At 38.8% G+C, this 22,272-nt stretch overlaps 2 protein-coding genes across 8 annotated transcripts in view; one reads left to right on the top strand and one right to left on the bottom strand.

Moving 5' to 3' along the window:
- Positions 1 to 1,519: 1,519 nt before the first annotated feature.
- dexi (Dexi homolog (mouse)) lies at positions 1,520 to 3,718 on the bottom strand. Its single transcript, XM_038280348.1, has one exon. It carries the CDS (start codon positions 3,201 to 3,203, stop codon positions 2,949 to 2,951), a length of 255 nt encoding a protein of 84 aa, XP_038136276.1. The 5' UTR covers positions 3,204 to 3,718; the 3' UTR covers positions 1,520 to 2,948.
- A 2,954-nt stretch (positions 3,719 to 6,672) lies between these two features.
- The window catches only part of clec16a (C-type lectin domain containing 16A), a 54,889-nt gene continuing 39,289 nt past the window's right edge, over positions 6,673 to 22,272 (top strand). For 2 of the 7 annotated variants that reach the window (XM_038280345.1, XM_038280341.1), the window contains exons 1-11: positions 6,673 to 6,882; positions 7,987 to 8,115; positions 9,328 to 9,461; positions 9,686 to 9,834; positions 13,394 to 13,499; positions 15,130 to 15,165; positions 16,876 to 16,881; positions 17,942 to 18,065; positions 18,254 to 18,428; positions 18,931 to 18,981; positions 20,401 to 20,517. In XM_038280345.1, the coding sequence (XP_038136273.1) occupies positions 6,809 to 6,882; positions 7,987 to 8,115; positions 9,328 to 9,461; positions 9,686 to 9,834; positions 13,394 to 13,499; positions 15,130 to 15,165; positions 16,876 to 16,881; positions 17,942 to 18,065; positions 18,254 to 18,428; positions 18,931 to 18,981; positions 20,401 to 20,517 (1,101 nt within the window). In that variant the 5' untranslated portion in view covers positions 6,673 to 6,808. The remainder of the gene's footprint in view (positions 6,883 to 7,986; positions 8,116 to 9,327; positions 9,462 to 9,685; positions 9,835 to 13,393; positions 13,500 to 15,129; positions 15,166 to 16,875; positions 16,882 to 17,941; positions 18,066 to 18,253; positions 18,429 to 18,930; positions 18,982 to 20,400; positions 20,518 to 22,272) is intronic. The other 5 variants (XM_038280347.1, XM_038280344.1, XM_038280346.1 and 2 more) reach the window with 4 other exon arrangements.

Here is a 22,272-nt window from a genome sequence, read left to right as displayed (position 1 = left end):
TTATATATTTACTATAAAGAGTTCATTTAATTATCAAACCATATCTGCATAAAGGAATCAATAAACTATTGGAAAAGCAAATATTCTTAAGGTAAACCATATCGCATAATCAGAAAATGAAACCTATAATCTAATCTTTTGAAAACTAAAATGTTTTTTAAACTCCAGATTAAATGTAATAACAAAAGAATTGACTAAGACAACATTTAGTCATTTTGTATACACAGAGTGTATAAAAATTTAATTTTCCTTTTGAACAGCTCTCATGACATTTCCATTTTGTTGAAGTGATGCAGTGATCAAATGTAAACATTGTGGGAGAAAAACATGGTGCAAAAAACCGTATTGATATGATCAGTTTGATGCAGAATCTGTGAGCTGATTTGGAGTTTTTTCAACATTCAGCTGTCTGATGGCGGTGGGGAAGAAGCTGTTTCGGACCTGCACTGAATGCTAGGAAGCCTTTTCCCAGAGGGCAACAGGGAGAACAGTCCATGGTGGGGGTGTGAGGGGTCATTGATAATGTTAGCGGCTCGGGAGGAGCAGTACTGAGATGAAATGTCTTTTATGTAGGGAAAAGGAGCCCCAATGATCTTCTCTGCTGTTCTCACCACTCTTATCACATTCTTCCATTCTGAGGAGCTGCAGCCTCCACATCACACAGTGAGACAGCTGGTCAGAATGCTCTCTATGATGCTTCTTTGGATGGTTGTGAGGATGGGTGGGGGCAGGTGATCTTTATTCTCTGCAGGATGTTCATGCGCTTTTGTGCCCTTTTGACCAGTGGGGTGGTGTTTACAGTCCAAGTCATGTTTTCTGTATGTGCATCCCCAGGAATTCAGTGATGCTGATCACCTCTACAGCAGAGCTGTTGATGAGCAGTGAAGCCTGGTAAGGCCAGTTCTTCCTGAAGTCAACGATGATCTCCTTCATTTTCTCCACATTCAGGATCAGGTTTTTGGCTCTGCATGGTTGTGTCTACTGTTCTAACATGAATAAATACAAAATCCAATTATTTGAAAACTTTCTTTATTTCTAATTGAAACATAGGTGAATTAAACAACATAGCAAAAGTGTATATTTGGGATATTAGGTCAAAAATATGATTTTATGATTTCTGACAAGGGATTTCAGTTCTATAATTACATGTTGGGTCTCAGTAAACAAAATAATGAGACACTTTCTTACCAAAGTTTATTAATATGGCTCAGATGTTAGATCTCAGATACAATTAATAGTGATGCTGCATGTAGGTCCAGTTGGATCATACAACAGAAATTAAAAAGGTGCATCTCTTTTAAGTAAAATTAGAGTTAATTAAAATTGCTTATGTGGGCAAATCAAAATTTCTTGTAACTGCTATTTGTAATTGTAATTTCCATTAACTTATTTTAATTTGGTACTAAAAAAATACTCATGGGTACATGGATTTATGCACACAGAACCTGATTTGAATAAATATAGCACTGATTTTAATCTAACAAAGTTTATGAAAAAAAAAACAGTCTACATCGTGGTGTTAATACTTACATTTACTGTTTAATTCAAGATTGGTCGGGCTATCCAAATAGCCATGTTAGCACACCAGGCAGTGTTATTCAAATGAAAAATAGGGCAGTCTGAAGAGGGGGCAGGAAGACAGACTGAAGATCAGCCATCAAAAAAAAAAAAAAAAATACATTAAAGTTTAAAAGCTGCATCATTTTGTCTCCATACAGCAGCTGACTAGTTCAATGCAGCATAGAAATTCATTTTATTGTGGTAAATAAATATTATGGAGTGAAAAATACTAGTTTCTGTTGTCCTTGTCTAATCTGCACTACATGTTGTGCATCATAAACAAAATATAGTATCAATTCTAGCATTTTAGTAAACATATTTACTAAATTAGGTGAGTGGTCTCATTAATATCTAATTGAACATTATTAGCTTATTATTGCTTTTGAGAAAATATGCTTTACGAAAAGAAATTCAGATTTGTTTTTCAATAAACAGAGTCAGAACATGGGGGGAATTTCAAAATCATGCAAAGTCCCTCAGTCATCCTTAAACCCCATGTTGAACACAAATTAAAAATCTCCTCCAAAGGTTTTCATTTATAACACTGAAAACATTTGCCAGGAAAACTGCAATGTATTCGCACAGAACAGAAACTGTAAAAAACAAAAATCCCTTTAAACACGGTAGTAAAAACAGCATAAGAAGCAGAACTTTATTCATTTTGTTTCACTATATCAAAGCTTCACAGCATATCTCCAGTAATAGCATTTTGTCTAACCAGTACACCCAGAGATGCTAACTTTACTCCTGAGAGTGTGTGTGTTCCTGATGATGCTGGGATACAGAGATGAACCTAAAAAAGACCTATTCTGACTTAGTGAACAAGCTGCAGCATCGATAGATTCTGCTTCTTTGAGTGATCAAACACTAAACGTGCCTATAAGTGGATGATGAAACAGTTCTCAATGTTTCATTGAGTAGCTGAAGACACTCAAATGGATATGACTAGTTTTTTTTATTGTTTTCTCCTTTTTTAGGTATTTTCATTCAAATAAAAATAAGATGGAAAGTTTTTTTTTTTGTTGGAGCAAGGAGTGGATCTTCATGCAAATCATCACAGCTATCCTCTATTACTTAGTAACAGAGAATAGCTTTCAGTCTTTACTGGGAGCACATGGAGAGTTCATTTTCATTGTGTCTGAAGCCAAAGCCACAGGTGCTGCACATCACAGTGCTGCAGAAGAGATGGTCATCAGTCTAATCTTCATCCGGCCACCTTACTTGGAGCCAAGACAACCTGTCTGTTTTGGCATTGTGTATATTTTAGTTTAAGAAAATAACTTTTTCAATCAAATGTCTCTGTGAGAAGTAGCCTGCAGCAGCACCCATTGTGAGCCATGTCCCCATCTCTGTGCTTCCTCAGTCCCACCCTGTCATTCCAGGTATCCTTAAAACACATCCAGCTCCGGGTCGGTGTCATAAGGTACGGAAGCCGGGTCGGACAGCACCCCAAGGTCCACCAGTGCTTGATCCATGTCCTCAGGTAAGAATACTATCCCCACATTCAGGACGATGTACTCCATCAGAAAAGCATAGTAGAGGATGAGGACGTTCACAAAAAACAGGCCCAAATAAAACATATATGGGAGCTCGTCCAGAAACAATTCCACCGAATCTAGCTGGGCATAGACCGAGGGGATCATAGAAAACTCCAACAACCACGATCTGATGTGAGCAGCGCTGATTCGAGGTCGCTGGTGGTTATCGTTGAAAATCTGTTGAAATTAATGGGACAGGGGCGTCCATTTCTACTCGGCCCGACATGCAGCGGTAACGGGCAGCTTTTCGGCTTCCAACAGTTTATCTGTATGGTCCTGAGGAAAACAGGAGAAAAACAGGCAAAGTGAACGAATATTCGTTCATTGCTAATAATAACCCCCGGACAGTTCAAATATCATTTTAGCTTGCTCGCGCCGTGCCAGCTGGTCAGAGCTAAAAACAGTTGCATCCAAGGTTAGCCAAAACAAAGTGCGGCATTTGTACTTCTTACAGTGCGAGGACACTTATGAAAAACGAGGACCAGAAACCGGTATCCATGAAAACCTTTTTCTTGTAATTATTAATTTTCTTTTTTTTTTTTTTTTTTTCAGGTAAATGTCCCAGGACGTTTTCGCCAACTACACCAAAACATAGCCGACCACAAAGCGACATCTGAGCCTTTGGAAGGTGATTGGCTCCCCAATCACCAGGCCTTACTCTGATTGGGTGGTGAGGATGTCAATCTGTGTACAGGATGTGCGGAGGAAAAATCGTCGCGTGAATTAAGCGTCACGCTCAAAAACCGGCCACGGATTGGCCCGTAAAACCATACGTGTACGGGTCCGTCATACTGTGTGTGGCAAGTCTTTATTGAAAAGCAACGCAATAAAGCTAGAAAGAATAAATAAAGCTGACCTTTGATAGTGTTTATGATAGTGTTGATGTCAACTAGTCTTTTTTTGTGTATTCGGTTGACTCATTTATTGTTGTTTGTCAAATTGTCTGAAATAAATTCCTATTCATTCGTTCATTCAACAATAATTAAGGTCTGGAAAACAAAAATTCAGAATAAAATTCTTCCCATTTAGTCATTTGTATTTTTTATTTTTTTTGCATCATACTAATTGTGCTCAGTTTACAGTGACAGTAGAGATGCAGCAACTGCTCAAAGCCAGCCCTGCTGAAAGAGAGAACAGCCAGAGTGTCAACATAAAGTAAATTTTTGAATATAATTATATAGATTTTCTGACCACCGCTGGAAAACCTGTCAAACATGTTGCTCAGGTGCTTTTTTAAAAGGGGCTTTTCCAAAACCGGAGAAAGCTGCTGGTATAAAGTGCACATTAGTGTAGCACTTCAAAAGTAATAATGGAGAATAACAGAGTATTTATATTGTTAAAAAAATTGTACAGTAGAATACTGTTTTTGTTTATTTTCTTTTCTGTTATTTTTAAACACTTTTCTAAGGTGCACATTTATGTGACCACTTCTACTATAACATTTTGCTGCTGTAAACTCCACAATTTCCCCATCATGGGACAATAAAGGGATTTTCTATTCTTTTCTAAAAATACTGCTGATTACTGAAAAAACACGGCCTGCAGCACATTTCCTTAACCCCACAGGCCACAGTGTAGTGTTGTCAAAAGTTGTATCCGGATACAATACTCATTTAAAGTAACGATACAGTGCTACCACCAATGGCACTTAAACAGTCATTCATCTTATGCGCAGATTAGAGGAAAATGCACTTTCTGAACACTGTGTGATTGAATAATTCTGTGCACTTTTCGGTTTCAGACTTTGTTCTGTAACAGGTGCAGCTGCTGAGAATTATTTTTGTTTTTTAACTGGTTTGGCTAGTGTCATTGTTATGTGTGTAAAGCATAGCCAAGGAAAGAACACTTAATTTTAATTTTGTGTTTTTTATCAAGCTTGCTTAATATTGTGCACAGCATACAACCTCAAAATATTGTTTATTGTATTTATTTATCTATTTATTGTATTTTGTTTATTAATGAAAAAATTTTATCTTTGTTTTTATCCTTGTGGTATCGAAAATGACATCGAATATCGAATATTTTACTTAGTATCGGTATCGAGTTGAAAAGTTTAGTATTGTGACAACCCTACCACATTGTTGATGAAAATCATTGACATCCAAACAGCTGGTGCACCCCAATGAGAAACAGGCATGGGTTGAGAAGGGAGCATCTAAGAACAAGGAAACTGGGGTGTGGAAGTTCAAATCATGAGAGACTTGTGGCCTCTTCGTCACTCCTCCACTCTGTGAGGAAGCTCACCACAGGAGCCACAATTCTGGAAAAAAAACTTTCTGGCCTAGTTGGTCAAAAGTTTAACTTGTTCAAAATTTAACCCTCGGGCTACTTGAAAGGGATGAAAGGATTCCCCCTTGCTAGCGAGCCTTGGATGGGAGTCATTATGGATTTTGTTGACATGGGAAGAGACAACAGGGTGAAATGTTCTAGATATGTGCTTTTTTGTGTTGAGACTTTCACCAGAAGGGTTGAAACTACCCCTACCAAAATTGAGTCTGCTCAATAGGTCATTATGTGGCTAATTGATGACCTCTAAATTAATAGGGATTATTGGATCAAAGCTGAGAGACTATAGGTTACACAGTCCAGAGAGAAGCAGGATGACTGCTTTTACTTTTTGGGAAAATAAAATTCCAGAAGGGGACATTAAACGATTTTGATTTAAAAGTAGTTTAATCTTGTCTTTATGATCACAGACTCTGATTTAACACAGGATGAATCACACTCTGAGCTACGAAAATGGCAAAGATACTGTAAGGAGCTCAACAGATTAGACCAACTTTTATAAACAAGGCCGGAGAGTTCAAAAATAATTCAGATTTGACCTTGCCCTGCTTTTCAGCCACTAGCTTTTATCCATTTATATGGTTTGTGTATATAATTACACTTATACACTACCTGAGCACATACTGATTACTTTGCATTTCTAAAAAACACTAATGCACATTTGTCATTACTTATCTGACCTTTATTAATGTTATTTTACATGACTTAAAATTCTACTAAGTTTTCCTAAATGCCATGATTTCCTGTTGAATAATTGATATGCTGTTTAATATGTTAACATTGATCATACATGCCTTTTAATAGTTACTTAATTTGATGGATTAGATTCATGCAGGTTAAACCGAGCTGGTGAAAGAAGATGACCTTGAAGCACTACTCACACCAAAGAGGCAGATATTGTTTATTGACCCATTTTAATGCCTTTCTTGGTTTCCTTGCAAACACACACACACGCACACACGCCCACACACACACATGCACACACACACACACACACACATATATATATATATATTTCTTAATACCTGGACCGTGTAACAAAAGTAATTTCCCTCTGGGATTATTAAAGTGTGTCTGATTCTGATAAGTGCAAATCAGTCATCAACTCTCAAAATCATTTATTGTTTACAAAAAAAACGTATTTAATGTAATTTGTAAATTTTAGAGTTCCGTTTTTCATGAATTTCATCCCTTGGTTTTCCAAGCAACCTGACATGTACCCGGATGTGTTAAGAACTCCAACTCCCACAATTCCCTTCGTATTAATTTCATGGCGTCATACCCCCTCGGCGCTACCGTCTCCGCCTATCTCCTTCTGTGTGCTACGGTACAAGGGGAAAGTGAGTGCTATGGATTAATGCAACCCCTTATATTTAGTAAAAAGCATACCTAACAGGAAGGGAGCTCTATTTTAAACTTCAGCCATGTTCGGCCGGTCGCGGAGCTGGGTTGGAGGACAGGGAAAAACGAAAAATATCCACTCCTTGGACCATTTGAAGTGAGTAAATAACGTAACCAAGGCTAACGTTAGCCCGTAGTACCAGCCCTGAAATAAAGTTAATAGTGGCTTATCCAATACCTAAATTGATAAGAAAGAGAAAGTCAACAGCTCTTTACTTTGTTGGATACTAATAAAGCAAGCTGTTGTTGCTTTATTGTTTTTGTTATGTGTGAAATGATATGCTAGCTAGCATGTAACGATAACCCAGATATCTGTGGTTATGGATAATAAAACCAATTGATATAAATGAAACTTTCCAAACAAACCTCTGTGAAACTGGACCTGTGTGCCCTGAATAATTAATGCTCAGTAGCATACCGAGTTAACGGCTGGTGCAGCAAATAACAGGTTTATCTGTATATTTTATTGCAAACTTCAGATTACATTAACAGGTGCCCTAATTGGGGGGCGGGGGGTGTTAATCGAATCTGGTATGAACTGTCAATCTTATAAAGATTTAGTTCATATAACTACATCTACAGACTGCTGTCTTGTAAGAATGAGTCATAATAACCATTAGGAAAAAATAGTTCAATAAATGTTTAGTAATATTTAAAATGTCTTCAAGTTAAAACAGAATAGAGTTACATTTCACACTTGTTAAAATAATGTATATGTATCAATAATTGCACAGATTTGTTATTGTTATTGTACAGATTTGTTATTAGTGAAAAAAATTACTGAACATTATATTCTGTCATCTAATTTTTTTGGTAATTATGTTGTTTGTTCATGTTATAGTAAAACTCGTATATTAATAACAGTGATAGATGACGATATAGAAATCCCTAGATTACCTGCTCATTAGTAACTATGTTTTTGGGGTAAAATACAAGTTAAATGGGTCTTTCTTGTGAGGTGCAGTCCAACAGCAACATGTGGGGGAGGGGTGGCCTGTTTTTATGCTAGCACCATACTCTAAACTTCTGCTAGAATCTCAGTCAAATTATTAAAAACATGATGTGATGTAAATTTGAGCAGCTTTTAACCTTCTACAGCTTCACTTTTTTACTCCTTGACCACAGTAATTTCATTTACTTGTACAGTTTGGGGCTGTTTAAACGTTTGTAATCTTCCACTCTGTTTTTTTGTCTCTGTCAGATACATGTACCATATTCTTACCAAAAACACCACTGTGACGGATCACAACCGAAACCTGCTTGTGGAGACCATCCGCACCATCACAGAGATCCTCATTTGGGGGGATCAGAATGACAGCTCAGTGTTCGAGTAAGTCAATGTCCTTTATGGCTTTCTATTAGCAATCATTTTCTTAAGGTTACTACAGTTGGATCTTAAAAGCCCCATTTAAACTACCCTTTTAAAACCATGCCAAGAACGGTCTGAGCACGGTACCCGAGATAACTGTTGAGTGTAAAACTGAACTGAACTGGACCATGCCAACACAACCGAACCAAGCTAAATTTAATGCTAGTTAAAACAGTAGGGCTCGGCATGGTTCAGTTGTGTCTCGGTTCTGTGATGATAAAGAGCGCACGTGCAGACCATGTCATTCTTCTCAGCCTATTAACAATAAATGGCATCATAAGAGCATGGTATGATCAGGTTGATGCTGAGACCGAGGCTCTTATTAAAATTTGGCCGGAAGATGCTATCCAGGCACACAAGTTCCTGAATTTTATGGGTGCTGCCATTTTTGTTTGCGTAATTCCCGCCTTGAGAGCTGTAGTATCTTGGACTGCCGATAGAAGGCGAGGAACCGTGCTAGTGTGATGAGTAAATGGTCGTAAGGAACCAAGCTCGGCATGGTTAACTGATACAAGCTTGATCCGAACTCGACATGGGTAGGTTTAAGAAGGGTAGTGTAAATGGGGCAAAAGTCTTAACTGTGGGCTTATGTTGTTTGTGCATTTCTTAACTATAGTTAAGGAGGCAATTTTTATATATCCCCCTAATATGCAAACTATTAAACTGAACCTGAGGGGTTAATCTGATCCACCTGCAGCCACAGTAAGACAGCTATGCGTCGGCTCAGCAGTGATGAGTTTTATTGGGGGGAAAAATAAAAAATGGGTTGGTTGGTGTAGCTTGACAGAACAACCGTTTGGGAATCTATCAGAACCTGTTAACCTCACTCTTGCTTTCAAAGGTGTTCACCCTCCCCTGCCTGCATGGGCTCAGGGTGAGTGAAATACAGAGTGTAAACAGTGCAGTGTTCATGTTTTTATGGTGTTTTTCTTATGTATATGTGCAAATTAGGAGGTAAATGTGTATAAAAACACAGATTTAGAGGCCGTTACGCTGGCTAAAAGTCACTGAAAAACATAACCTCCTTGGCGGAGGTAAAAACTTTTACACATCAGCTGTAGAAATTTCCAGGCTGCTTTAAGTGATGTATTGATTCTTTTGACTGGTACATGGAAAAATCATTGACTCAGAAACAGAGTTATTCTTTTTGTCTACCCTCCTGTCTGTCATCAGCTTTTTCCTGGAGAAGAACATGTTTGTCTTCTTCCTCAACATCCTACGTCAAAAGTCTGGTCGCTATGTATGCGTCCAACTCCTTCAGACCCTCAACATATTGTTTGAAAACATCAGCCATGAGACTTCCCTATGTGAGTACAATATCACACTAAAGAAAATAAATAGATCTGGCAGTATGAATGAAAAATTATATCCTTCTGGATCTACTTGTTGGTCTGAGTTATAAATTACATATAAGTCAGCTAGAAGCTCTTTATTTTAAAGTAGACAGCAGGTTTTTATGTCACAGTCATTATCAAACAACAAAATGTCTATCTTGGTACCTTAAGTAACTCATGTTGTCCTCCACTTACAGATTATCTTTTATCGAATAACCATGTCAACTCCATTATCGTCCACAAGTTTGACTTCTCAGACGAAGAGATCATGGCCTATTATATTTCCTTCCTCAAGACTTTGTCTCTCAAACTGAACAACCACACTGTGCACTTCTTCTACAATGAGGTGAGGCCATACAGGGGTGGGTACATGTAATAAAACAAAGATGGATTCAACAGCAAAATGTTAATTTAGCTGAATCCCTCTGTGGCAGGCAATGTATTTAACAATTAAGAAGAAAGTGAGTTAAGAGTATGCTAATGGTGGGGAAAAATACAGGCTTTAATATTAGTGGCTGATAAATGACAAAATAATAACATGGTTTATTTGCTAAAAATACATTATATATATATATATATATATTAGGGATGGGACGATTTATGAAAACCGTCAGAATCGTTCGGTTCGACTGTCTCGGTTCGGTTCGCGTGTGTTTCGTTCGGTTCATGCGCTGTTCCTTTTTCTCATAGAGGAAGCGATTACACTCCAGTGCAGAAGGTGGCGGTACTGCGACCAAAGCCAACCGCCAGTAGTAAACAAGAAGAAGAAGAAGCGAAGCAGCTTAGCCGGGTGTAGCAGGGGAAAAAAATCAGTTGTTGTGGAGAATTGTGTCGGACTGGCGAGTGGGAAAGAACAGGAGTTGGAAGACAGGCCAGCAGCACTTTATAGGTCTGCTGTATGGGAGCGCTTTGCATTTAGAGTGACCTACGATGACGGCGAAAAGAAAGTTGTGGAACAGTGTGCAAGCATTGTGCAACACGTTTTGTTTATGCTAACAGCAACATGTCATGCTAACCCCGAAATCCCACATACTCCGTCAGTAACCCCCGCTCCGCCCCGCTGCGCTCCAGACCGGCTGCTCAAAGCAAAGCCTACAGCCCCCACTGTGGCTTCGTCTGCTCCACTCTGAGTCCCTTGGAGATGTTAGAGAGCATGCGCCAGATGATTAAATTCAAAGCAGCAAAACATACGGAAATGATCCAGGGTTTTTGCGGATAATTTAAAATAATTACAATCCATTATTTTTTGGGGGATTTTTTCATTAATTTTATAAATTTTTATGGGATTTCGGTATAACAATGAACATGTATCGAATCGAACCGAAAACCGTGACCAGAAACCGTGAATCGAACCGAACCGTGGATTTTGTGAATCGTTCCACTCCTAATATATATATATATATACACTGCTCAAAAAAGTTAAAAGAACACTTTGATAATATGGACTTGGTGATGTGTTAGGAACAAAAGGATACCACATAATTTGATGGAAAAGAAAATTATCAACCTACAGAGGGCTGAATTCAAAGACACCCAAAAAATGACAGTGAAAAAATGATGCGGTAGGCTAGTCCATTTGAAATTGCAGCAACTCAAAATGCTCTTAGTAATTTGTATTGCCCCCATGTGCGTGTATGCATGCCTGACAACATCAGGGCCTGCCCCTAATGAGACGACCGATGGCGTCCTAGGGTATATTCTCCCAGATCTGGACCAGGGCATCACTGAGCTCCTGGACAGTCTGAGCAGTCTGAGGTGCAACCTGGCGTCTTCAGATGGATTGAAACATAATGTCCCAGAGGTGTTCTATTGGATTTAGGTCAGGCGAGCGTGGGGGCCAATCAGTGTTATCAATTCCTTCATCCTCCAGGAACTGCCTGCATACTCTCACCACATGAGGCCGGGCGTTGTCGTGCACCAGGAGGAACCCAGGACTCACTGCTCCAGCATACGGTCTGACAATGGGTGCAAGGATTTCATCCCATTACCTAATGGCAGTCAGGGTGTCGTTGTCTAGCCTGTATAGGTCTGTGCGTCCCTCCATGGATATGCCTCCCCAGACCATCACTGACCTACTACCAAACCAGTCATGCTGAACGATGTTACAGGCAGCATAACAATCTCCACGGCTTCTCCAAATCCTTTCACGTCTGTCACATGTGCTCAGGGTGAACCTGCTCTCATCTGTGAAAAGCACAGGGTGCCAGTGGCAGACTTGTCAATTCCGGTGTTCTGTGCCAAATGCCAGTTGAGCTCCATGGTGCTGGGCAGTGAGCACAGGGCCCACTAGAGGACGTCGGGCCCTCAGGCCACTCTCGTGAAGTCTGTTTCTGATTGTTTGGTCAGAGACATTCACACCAGTGGCCTTCTGGAGGTCATTTTTTAGGGCTCTGGTTGTGCTCCTCCTGCTCCTCCTTGCACAAAGGAGCAGATACTGGTCCTGCTGATGGGTTGTAGACCTTCTACGGCCCTGTCCAGCTCTCCTGGAGTAACTGCCTGTCACCTAGAATCTCCTCCATGCTCTTGAGATTGTGCTGGGAGACACAGCAAACCTGGCAATGGCACATAATGATTTGCCATTCTGGAGGAGTTGGACCCTACAGAGTGCAACCTCTGTAGGGTCTAGGTAGCGCCTCATGCTAACAGTAGTGACAGTGACCCTAGCCAAATGCAAAACTGGTGAAAAAGAGTCAGAAAAGATGAGGAGGGGAAAAATGTCAGTGGCCTCCACCTGTGGAGATATAGATAAGATATAGAGATATAGATATAGAAAGATATATAGATATATATAAAAATAAAAAACATATTTTCCCTAATTTGCAGCAGAGTTTTTGTGAAGATAGTATTTTTGAAATGATCCCTTTAACCACATTTTTCTTTCCAAGTGTTTAGTTCCTGTATAATTACTTTGTAAGTTTTGTTATTTACCTTTATCAACAGTAATAGTTGGTAAACTTAAACGAGTGTGACCCCCTTAACTGTTGCTGATGACATTTTTAAATCTGCCTTTCTCTACGTCCGTATACACTGGGGAAAGTTGTTGGTGTACTGTCTATGTGTTCTGCTCCTGAAACCAAAACAATTTTGATCATTTGACAGTGTTGTTGAGCCAAAAAAAAACTGTTGTTTGTATTTATCTTTTTATTTTGCATCTTACATTGTGCAGTCCAACACATTTTAGACTCTCCTTCTAAAACTTGCTGAATATTAAACGCTGTTCTTTAATTATTGATGCCTGTTTCTTTTATGGTAAAATAAACTACAGCGGCATCATGTTTTAAGACTTTCTTTCCTCCAGATGGCGCTATTGGATAGCTGTTTAGTGCTTATGTTAGTTAAACAAGTTCGATTTTTACACCTAGATTACAAGCTGTTGGTTTGGTTTCAGGATCTGATTGCTTCATTTACTGGAACCTCTGAGTGACTGATAGATTTTACAGTTTGTACTCTTGTTACTTTGAGGCCTCAGTAAATAAGGAATGGTACGGTGGAGGACCAGATATGGGAATGCAGAGAGAGATGGCTTCTAAAGCCACTGACATGTCAAAAGGATATTAAAGCACCTATTAAAGCATTATTAAGAGAGTAAAATTATGCATGCACCTAATTATGTTCATGAAATGGTTTTTCTATCAATCTAAGGAATTTACTACACAATTCTACATCACAAAACATTCTACTTATGCAGTTGTTTTCCTGTAGGAATAAAGTGTCTGAATTTCTAAATTATTTATTTTTTATTAAGCTAAATCAGCAAAAAAAAATTTTACTGCTAAAACTTGATAAAATATGATACAGGTCAGAATTCCTGTCCAGCTGCCTCCTTATTCTCTGTCATTTATGGCCTGAGCCTGGCTGCATGAAGCCTTGCTCACTGGCGCCTCCTCTCTGTCTCCCACACACAGCACACTAATGACTTTGCCCTGTACACCGAAGCCATTAAGTTTTTCAACCACCCAGAAAGCATGGTTCGCATCGCAGTTCGAACAATCACCCTCAACGTCTACAAAGGTGAGTTCTGGCTACATGCATGTCTACATGCCTTCAAACCAAAAGGTTTCTGGGACAGCCTGCAGCTTTACTCTCTCTGTGCTTCCGCCTCCTTTCTGCCATTTCCTTTTATGCATGAGCATGACCAGCAGGTGATAACAACATATATGCTCTCTGCTGATTTCTATTTTGGCTTTTAATAATCAATGGAGTTCTGTTTTTTTTTGTTTTTTTTTATTCTAGTTAAAGTTTGTCGTGGATGTTGCATACAAATTTTTTAGGCCAGTGACAATGACAGCCTTTTACAACATTTAATAGAGATCCTTTTAATAACTATTAAGTGTTGGTTTACATCCAGTACGCTGCTATAATGTTTGAATTACAACCCATTTAATCATGCTGTTCCATCTATCTGATGGTTACAGTTTTTACAGGTTGTTGCAAAATTTTATTAGCCTTTTCTTGTTTACTAAGTGCATTTTACAGCTTTTTTAGTCAGAATTTAAGTCTCCTTGTTGTTCCCAAATTTAGTTTTCTGGTCGTAGGTGTATGGAGACCTTTTTGTTTTGTGGATTCATGCAGTGCCTTTTTGTTAATTCTAGAAATCTTAACGGCATTAACTAACTTCCACTAATATTTTTGTCAGTTTTTATCCTGAGAAAAGCAACCAATAAGATTAATATTGATTGAGATGTTGCTTTTTTGTTTTACTTTTCCTTTTTTAGTTAAGATAACACTTATGTGTCGTATATGTCATCGAGACATCATCAGCTTTGCAGCAAACTCAAGTTAACCTGATAAACATTTCAAGTGAACAGACTCTAGGTGACCACGTACAGCACAGACTGCTAGTTTACAAAACCACACGATGCGCTGAAGTGAATAACAGATGCTTCCAACATTTTTTATGCCTCTTTGTGTCATCAAAGAGTGACACTAAATTCTTTTCAAGAGTTTTTCACTATCTGTTGATCATAAGACATCTCTAGATGTTTATATTTGCAAACCCTCGACAATAGGAGCCGTCTCTCATTCCCCATGCTTTTTAGAGCAAAGCTGTCTGTAAATACTAATTTTTCAAGTTGTGGCCCAAAAATTAGGCTGTGCTGATGCTAAACAGTGGGGGGTTTAGTTTGGCAGCCTTGACCTTGTGGAATCATAAAGCGTAAACCAGGCTTGAGGTTCACAGTTTTTTCCAAGTGCAACTCTGTCTGTTTTTCAGTAATTCCCATGTGTGACTTTGTTGGATGTAAGCCGCCGTAGCCTACAATTTTCCATGCATCATCATGACCTTTCGATTCAGAAACTTGTTACAATTAGTCTGTGAAAATGTGTTACTTTTCAGATCATCTGAAATCCTATTTACTATAATTTTGTAATCTGTCAGATTTATTGCTTTTCTTATTATGAGCTGTAAAGAAGCAAGGAGTCTCAAACAGAAGAATAATTTTAAGGCAACAACTCTGTTGTAGTTTCTTTTTTCTTACTTGTTAAAGCACCATGCCAGGATTCGATACAGCCTAATGCGCAGCAGCATCAAATTCAAAATAAGTCAAAGGCTATTAAATTCTAAAAATGAATAGAATAAGAATGAATAAAACTACCTGGTTGTGTTGATAAATTCTGATATATCCTTCTTACTGATTCCTAGTCTGTGCACTGCAACAAATGACCACCTGGAAAACAGGTTAGTCACCCTTTGACTCACATTCAGTCCTTTTTTAACATTTGATCTTATTACAGCAACAAGAAGTGCAATTCATGTGGACTTAACATAATAGACCAACACATAGTTATTATAGGAATATTGAATGATTGATGTTTCTGTTTATTTGACCAGATAGGAAGCTGAAAAGTATTGCTTACTTTACTGTTATACAACTGTCATATAACAGCCCTAAATAAAATTTAGTACCACTAATGATCCTCAGAAACCACCTCATTAGATGGAATCCATTGATGTACATTTTGATTTATATTTCTAGCATTTCTCTGAAGGCATCAAAGAGCATTATTCAGAGAAGCAGTTAAAACTCCCTTGGCGACTCTGGAGGAGATGCAAACATCCAAAGCTCAAGTGGGAGAATCTGTTTAGAGGAAATATATCATCATATATATCATCTGCTTTTATGGAACAGCAAGATTAAGACATTCATTTTTAAAGATAAGGTGCCAGGTTTAAGGGACACGAGGAACAGATGTAGAAGATCACTATTCTTCAGCCCTTTGCTGCAATGCAGGACAGATGAAAAGGTAGTAGGCTAAAAAGGAATTATTAGACTTGGTAGGTCCATTGCCCTGCAGCAGGATAATTGTGAAAGTGAAGCCAGACATACAATGGAGTGGTATAAATTGAATAATTGAAGTCCATCCATCCATCTTCTTCCGCTTATCCGGGGTCGGGTCGGGGGGGTAGCAGCTTCAGTAGGGAGGCCCAGACGTCCATCTCCCCAGCCACTTGGGCCAGCTCCTCAGGGGGAATCTCAAGGCGCTCCCAGGCCAGCTGAGAAACATAGTCCCTCCAGCGTGTCCTGGGTCTTCTCCTGGGCCTCCTCTCGGTGGGACGTGCCTGGAACACCTCACCAGGGAGACGTCCAGGAGGCATCCTAACCAGATGCCAGAGCCACCTCAACTGGCTCCTCTCAATGTGGAGGAACAGCGGCTCTACTCTGAGTCCTCCCCGGATGACTGAGCTCCTCACCCTATCTCTAAGGGAGAGCCCAGACACACGGAGAGAACTCATATCAGCCGCTTGTATCCGGGATCTCTAGTTATTTCGGTCATTAACACAGATGAGAGTAGGAACGTAGATTGACCGGTAAATCGAGAGCTTTGCTTTTTGGCTCAGCTCTCTCTTCACCACAACAGACCTGTACAGTGAATGCTTCACAGCAGACGCCGCACCAATCCGCCTATCGATCTCCCGTTCCATCTTCCCCTCATTCGTGAACAAGACACCAAGATACTCCTCCACTAGGGGCAGTACATCCTCCCCAACCCGGAGAAGACATAATAATAATTGAAGTTTTTTATAGAAGTTTAATCATAATCATCTTTCTCTTTACAACTAAGCCTGACTTTGTGTTGGTCTATCACATCCACTTTTATTAAAATACTTTAGTTTGTTGCCCTAATTTGGTAGAATATGAAGAATGGGTTTTTATTGGTCAAATATTATCTATAACGCAGCTATTGATATTAAAACTTGTTTTCCAAGTGTGATGTTGTTTGCAGTTGGTCAAGATGAGTGTGGGATCCTTCCCTGCCTCCACCCGTCCACTGCCGCCCCTTTTACTCACATTAACCCTGTGTCTGTTTTCCCCCTCTCCAATCACTCCTCCTCTTCCTCTCCTTGTCTCTCCTCCTCCTTCTACGCGTCCCATCTGCCTAACTGAAGTTTCATGTAAGTTGGTTCCATTCATTCAGTCTTTTTAGAGCCTGGTATCAGCATTTAGCTGAGCTGATTTAGCACAGTTGATCCTAGCTCTCTGCTAGAATCACAGCAGTCCTGATTTAAAGATTCAGTTTGTTCCCTGTGGAAATCTGTACAGGAGAGCTATTTTTATGTTTAAATGTTAGGCCTTTGTTCAGGTTAAATCAGCTCCTAATTGCTGTTACCAAGTCCTGCTTGTTTTTAATGGTGTATTTGTTTCTGATGTATGGGTAGGTGTTTCTAGGCTCATTAATCACATATCACTCATTTACATACATGCAGAAAACCTTGCATTCCACTTTTAATTGTTCCTCAGCTTATTTTCTTTAAAACCAACATTTCTTTTTTCTAGAGTTTCACATATTTTAACGGTGGTGGGATCTTATAAAGTTGCTGTTTTTTTTTCCAATAGAACCCCACATTTAGCCAAAAAAACAAACAAAACAATACTACATAATTTTTCGTAGCTCTTTTATATCATTGGGAAAGACGGTTTCTCTCACTCTGTAAACTCTGTAGAGGTGCAATAGGTTTTACACCTGGGATGATAAACGTTATGGTGAAAAATACAAATATGACACCAAATAATTGTTGATAAAATCCTGTTTGGCTTAGTTATGGCTTATTGTAGGCTTGTAAAAGGAAAGGGGTCATCCAACAGCATTAAAGTGGCATATAATAAATGGAAGCATGTGAAATACTTATTTACCATTTTATGAATTTTTTTAAATTACACTTTTCAAAACTAGATGTATTTCATTGTCTGTTGTAGTTATGGAAAAAAATCAAAGCTTGTAGCTAAGGAATAATACTAAATTCTCCACCTAGCCAGAGAGCAGATCCTGTTGGCATTTTATGTAGCGTTTAGTTCCTAGGTCTATGAGGAATTTTAAGTCTGTTGTCTAATTAGGATTATTTATAATTTTATATTCATGTTTCAGATTTTACACGTTTGCAATGTGTATGAATGAGCTGGTATCTATGGGCATCTTCAGTGAAATCTTCTCTCTTTTGCTCCCACACTCTCCAGTGGACAACCAGCACATGCTGCACTACATTCGAGATAAGACAGCGGTCCCATATTTCAGTAACTTGGTCTGGTTTATCGGCAGTCATGTCATCGAGCTGGACAAGTGTGTGCAGACAGATGAAGAGTAAGTGTGTGCCTCTATTTGCAGCCTCTAGGGGGCATGGTTGGCTCAGGTTTGAGAGCTTCTGTATCTCCATTGGCCTCATGTATGCAACATCATGCCCTATTTGGATAAAAAAAAAAAAAATTTCTTTTGCATTTGTATAAACTGATTAAGACTGTCTCTTCTTTTTTCTTGCTGTTATGTTGCAGGCATAAGAACAGAGGAAAGTTAAGTGACCTGGTAGCAGAGCACCTCGATCATCTTCACTACCTGAATGATATCCTCATCATCAACTGTGAATTCCTAAATGACGTGCTAACCGACCACCTCCTGAATCGTCTCTTCCTGCCCCTCTATGTCTACTCTTTGGTTAGTCCTGAGACGGTATGTTCAACGTCACAAACACTCCCCATCCATTCACATCAGCTTGCTTTTTGTTTTTTTTGTTCATGCCCTTTCAATCATTGTATTGTATGTACTCTTAGAATATGGATATAAGTGCTTTCATTCTAGGTTGAAATGTTTTTTTTTAAGTTGTTATAGAAACCTTTTTTAGAATCTTTTTTTCATGATTGATAATTGAAAATGAAATGGACATTTGCCCTTTAAGTAAACCATCAATATTTAAAGTTGTTTAAATTAAAATAGGTTCCAGTTTGTGTGATAATGCTCACAAGGGAATATCTGACTATATTGACATAAAACTATAAATAGACATTCATATCATTTAATCACTGATGTAACCAGCTTTATTTCCTCTTACAATAATGACAAGACTTTAGTTAAGAGTTTCTTTTAGGCTTTCAAATATTCCCAAAACAACAATTTTCAAATACCCTTCTATTTGATCTTATGTATTCTAATGATATTCTTTTTATTTTCTCAGTCTGAGGAGCGGAAGATTAATCCCCAGGTGTCGCTCTACCTGCTTTCTCAAGTAAGTAGCATATGCTAAACACCAGACAAGTTAAAGTTTAAGAAGGTAAATTAAAATTTGTTTCGACTCAAGCTGGATGCCACCTCTAGATTTTGGTCTGGAGTCTCATAAGGGTATGTTTCTCATTTAGTCTAAGGTAAGCAGTGAAGTTAACAGAAATCTGTATCCTCAACTATGAAAAGGTGGATTTTATTAATTGGCGAGAAACATTTAATGAAACTTAAAACTTAACTACATCTTTAATGTTGTGTGTAAAAAAAACCTCCAGTGTTCATCAGCTCAGCTGTTAAACTCAAGTTTGTGACGGCCGAAAAGACATTTATTAACTTTGAGAATATCTCTGGCCATCTTTGCGACCAGTGTATGATTACGACTGGACTGAAAGGTCTCTGAGGCCGGCCAGGCTGCCGGGGATTTCCTGCTACCTTTCGGGGCGGCTGGAAGTGAACATAAAGTGGTTTTTAATTTTTAGTAAAAACTGCAAATATCAGAATACACTATTTAATATTTTTCGCATGCAGGTTTTAACATTTTTAGATAATTTAGGTATTTATAAACTGTTTCACCACAGTTAATTAAAAAATGTTTTATTGAAATGACAATGATCAAAGCTCACTCTTGTCCTTGTACATAATCCATTCTCCATTTTTTTTTCAACCACTTTATGTTTATATATTTTTCATACGCTGACAGACCTGCAGAAGTCATCACGGCTTGCATACAGTGTCTGTTTCCCAAAGAACTCCTGGATAAGCTTTTCTGATGGGTGAAGCTCTGCATCAAGCAGCAAAAATTCAGATTTCTGATCTCCAGTGTTGAACGCTGGGGCCCCATGATGCTCTGAAGCTGGGATGTCTCGCTTTCAATGCTCAGACAAGCCGCAGGACCTCTCAACACTGCTTGCAGCTGTCCCCCACAGACTTTGCATGTAAATCAGATGCTTAGACACCAAGAGCTTGTTCAGTGTGAACGCACCTTTACTTTTGTGTAATAGATAATTTAGGTATTTTCTCTATTTAGAAAAGAAAAACCCCTCATAATCTATTCATTTATTGATTAACATTATCAGATTTAAGATTTTGCGTGTTGCTTCTTAATATAGCTTACATTTTGACTGTTTTATCAACAAATAGCATTTAAAGTATAATTGTTAATCTGTTCTTAATAATTGTCCAAAGAAACAGAGAACACCCATTCTTTGTGAACTGCTTGTGATGGACATCATCTTTGGTTTATAATTTATTAAATTGTTGTTTGGAAAAATGATTGTTGTTGAAAAAAATAAAATCTGATTTAACCTTGAAACGGATTGGTACTGACTAGAAAATGTGACTCGACTGATCTGCAGTGGAAATGTGCCGATTGTACTTTTAAGCTTGACAAAAGTTTTTTTCTGTTTTTTTTTTTTTTTTTCCCCAGGTGTTTCTTATCATCCACTATCAGCCTCTGGTCAACGCCCTTGCCGATGTTATTCTCAATGGGGACCTCTCTGTGTTCATTGGCCAGACAGACGTACACAGCACACACAAAAACACGGTATTATATCCTTACACCAACACATGCTCTCAAAAAACTCCCAAACGTGTACTAGATGCCATGTCATGTAAACATAACATAAGTGCAAGCTATGCTCCCAAAGTTTAAAATAGCCAAAACCAGAATCTGACTCACCAGCATGCTAAGTAGTGTACAAAGTGACATATGCTCACAAATGAAGCAAGCGCACTGGGCTCAAACAAGAAAACACACCTACACAAACAACCACACAGTCTTCCAGAAGTGCAGGTAGGTGGTTTAGAGATCGCAGGGTCATTGATTTTCACCATGTGGTGCTCTTCAACATCAGCACAACTAAATGATAATTATGTCTCATAATTTTAATTTTGTGGGTCTATCTGTCCTGCTTGGAATATGTGTGAAAGCGTTGTGTCAGTCGCATCATGAATTTTCACTCTCCTCTTCTTAACCTCTCTCTTCAACATCCCCCTTTCTTCCCCATCTTATTCCCCTCGCCTCTTTTTATTTTTTTTTCTCCTCTTGATGTTAGTTTCCCTTCCCCTTTTGCCCCTCCCTCCCTTCCTAATTTTGACCATCTGTTTATACTGGCAGGTGGGCGTGCAGCAGTAGTGAGCGTTTCTGAGAACCCGTGTGGTTATTCTCTGTGCTCTGTGTGTATTTCTGTGTGCTCAGGCTGCGGCTGTTGTAAGAAGCTGCCTACCTTTTCGGTGAATGTGACTTGAGGCATAATGCCTTCAGTTATGGTAGACCACAACAGGAGAGAGCCTTCCTAAAACGAGTACCTGCTTCATCAGTCAAAGATGTTGAGGATTTAAGTGTTGGTTCATAAAGCCTTTCACACAAAGTAGTGTACGTTCCATGTTGTAGGGCCAAAGGTATCCATTTTCCTTCCTATCCTTATTGCTTAAACCCCTGTAGTAGCAAGGAAAAGCATATGGTTGTAAGCGTGCCAAAAATAAAGCTTATAAATCAGTATGGGAAAAACACAAAATACAAAAAAAAAATTTCATTTTAATCAGCACGAGATGTGGATGTTTAATTATTTCCGCCTCATCAGATATATGTTTGATTTCTGGTAGATGAAAAGGAGGCAGAGCTGGAATGGGGCTGCATTTCTTTGCAGGTGGTAAAATGGCACTTCCTGTTTGTCTGTGATGTGGCAGGAAATTAGTTCACATGGTGGAACACGACAGGGCTGGCTCACCTAACCCAGATCTCTTTCCTGGAAGCAGTGTTTTTTTTTTTCTTCCCCTCTCTCTATTGCTTTTGTAGATCTGTTTTGTCTCTTGCAAGTGCACCAGTTAGATACATAATGTCAGTATTTGCATACATTTAGCAGCATGTTTTTTTTTTTTTTTTCAGCTCCTGTAAAGCAGGAGCTGCTGTTGTAGTTTAAACTAATTTGTAACTGCCGATGTTTTACCTGCACAGCATGCTGTCTTTTAAGCGTGCGTCTGTTTTGGTTTAGGTGTTTTCGTGCGTGTCTCTCTGCACAGGGCATGCTCCCTGACCTCCATTAATTTCTCAGCAGTGGCTGAGACTGTGAGCGGTTTACCAGAACATTGTCAGCTAGCAGGTGCAACTCACACACAGATACGAGTTTGTGGTTTATGTCTGAGAGCAGGCTCAGTTTGTGTGTTTAGCTGCAGCTTAAGTACAATCCTGTTCAGTTGGTTTTTAGGAGATGAAGTTTTATTTATTTCTCTTTTAATGTATGGATAGTGCTACATTTTTTGAATACTGTTCGAATGTTTTAAGTTGTGATAAAAACTA

Source organism: Cyprinodon tularosa, unplaced genomic scaffold (genome assembly GCF_016077235.1).
Source record: "Cyprinodon tularosa strain WSP-4 unplaced genomic scaffold, ASM1607723v1 ctg159, whole genome shotgun sequence".
Lineage (NCBI taxonomy): Eukaryota > Metazoa > Chordata > Actinopteri > Cyprinodontiformes > Cyprinodontidae > Cyprinodon > Cyprinodon tularosa.
Note: the sequence above shows the minus strand (reverse complement) of the source record. Positions and strands in the feature narration are given on the sequence as shown.

Coding starts and splice junctions, on each gene's coding strand:
- dexi (XM_038280348.1), bottom strand. CDS start 3,203: ATGATCCCCTCGGTCTATGCCCAGCTAGATTCGGTGGAATTGTTTCTG.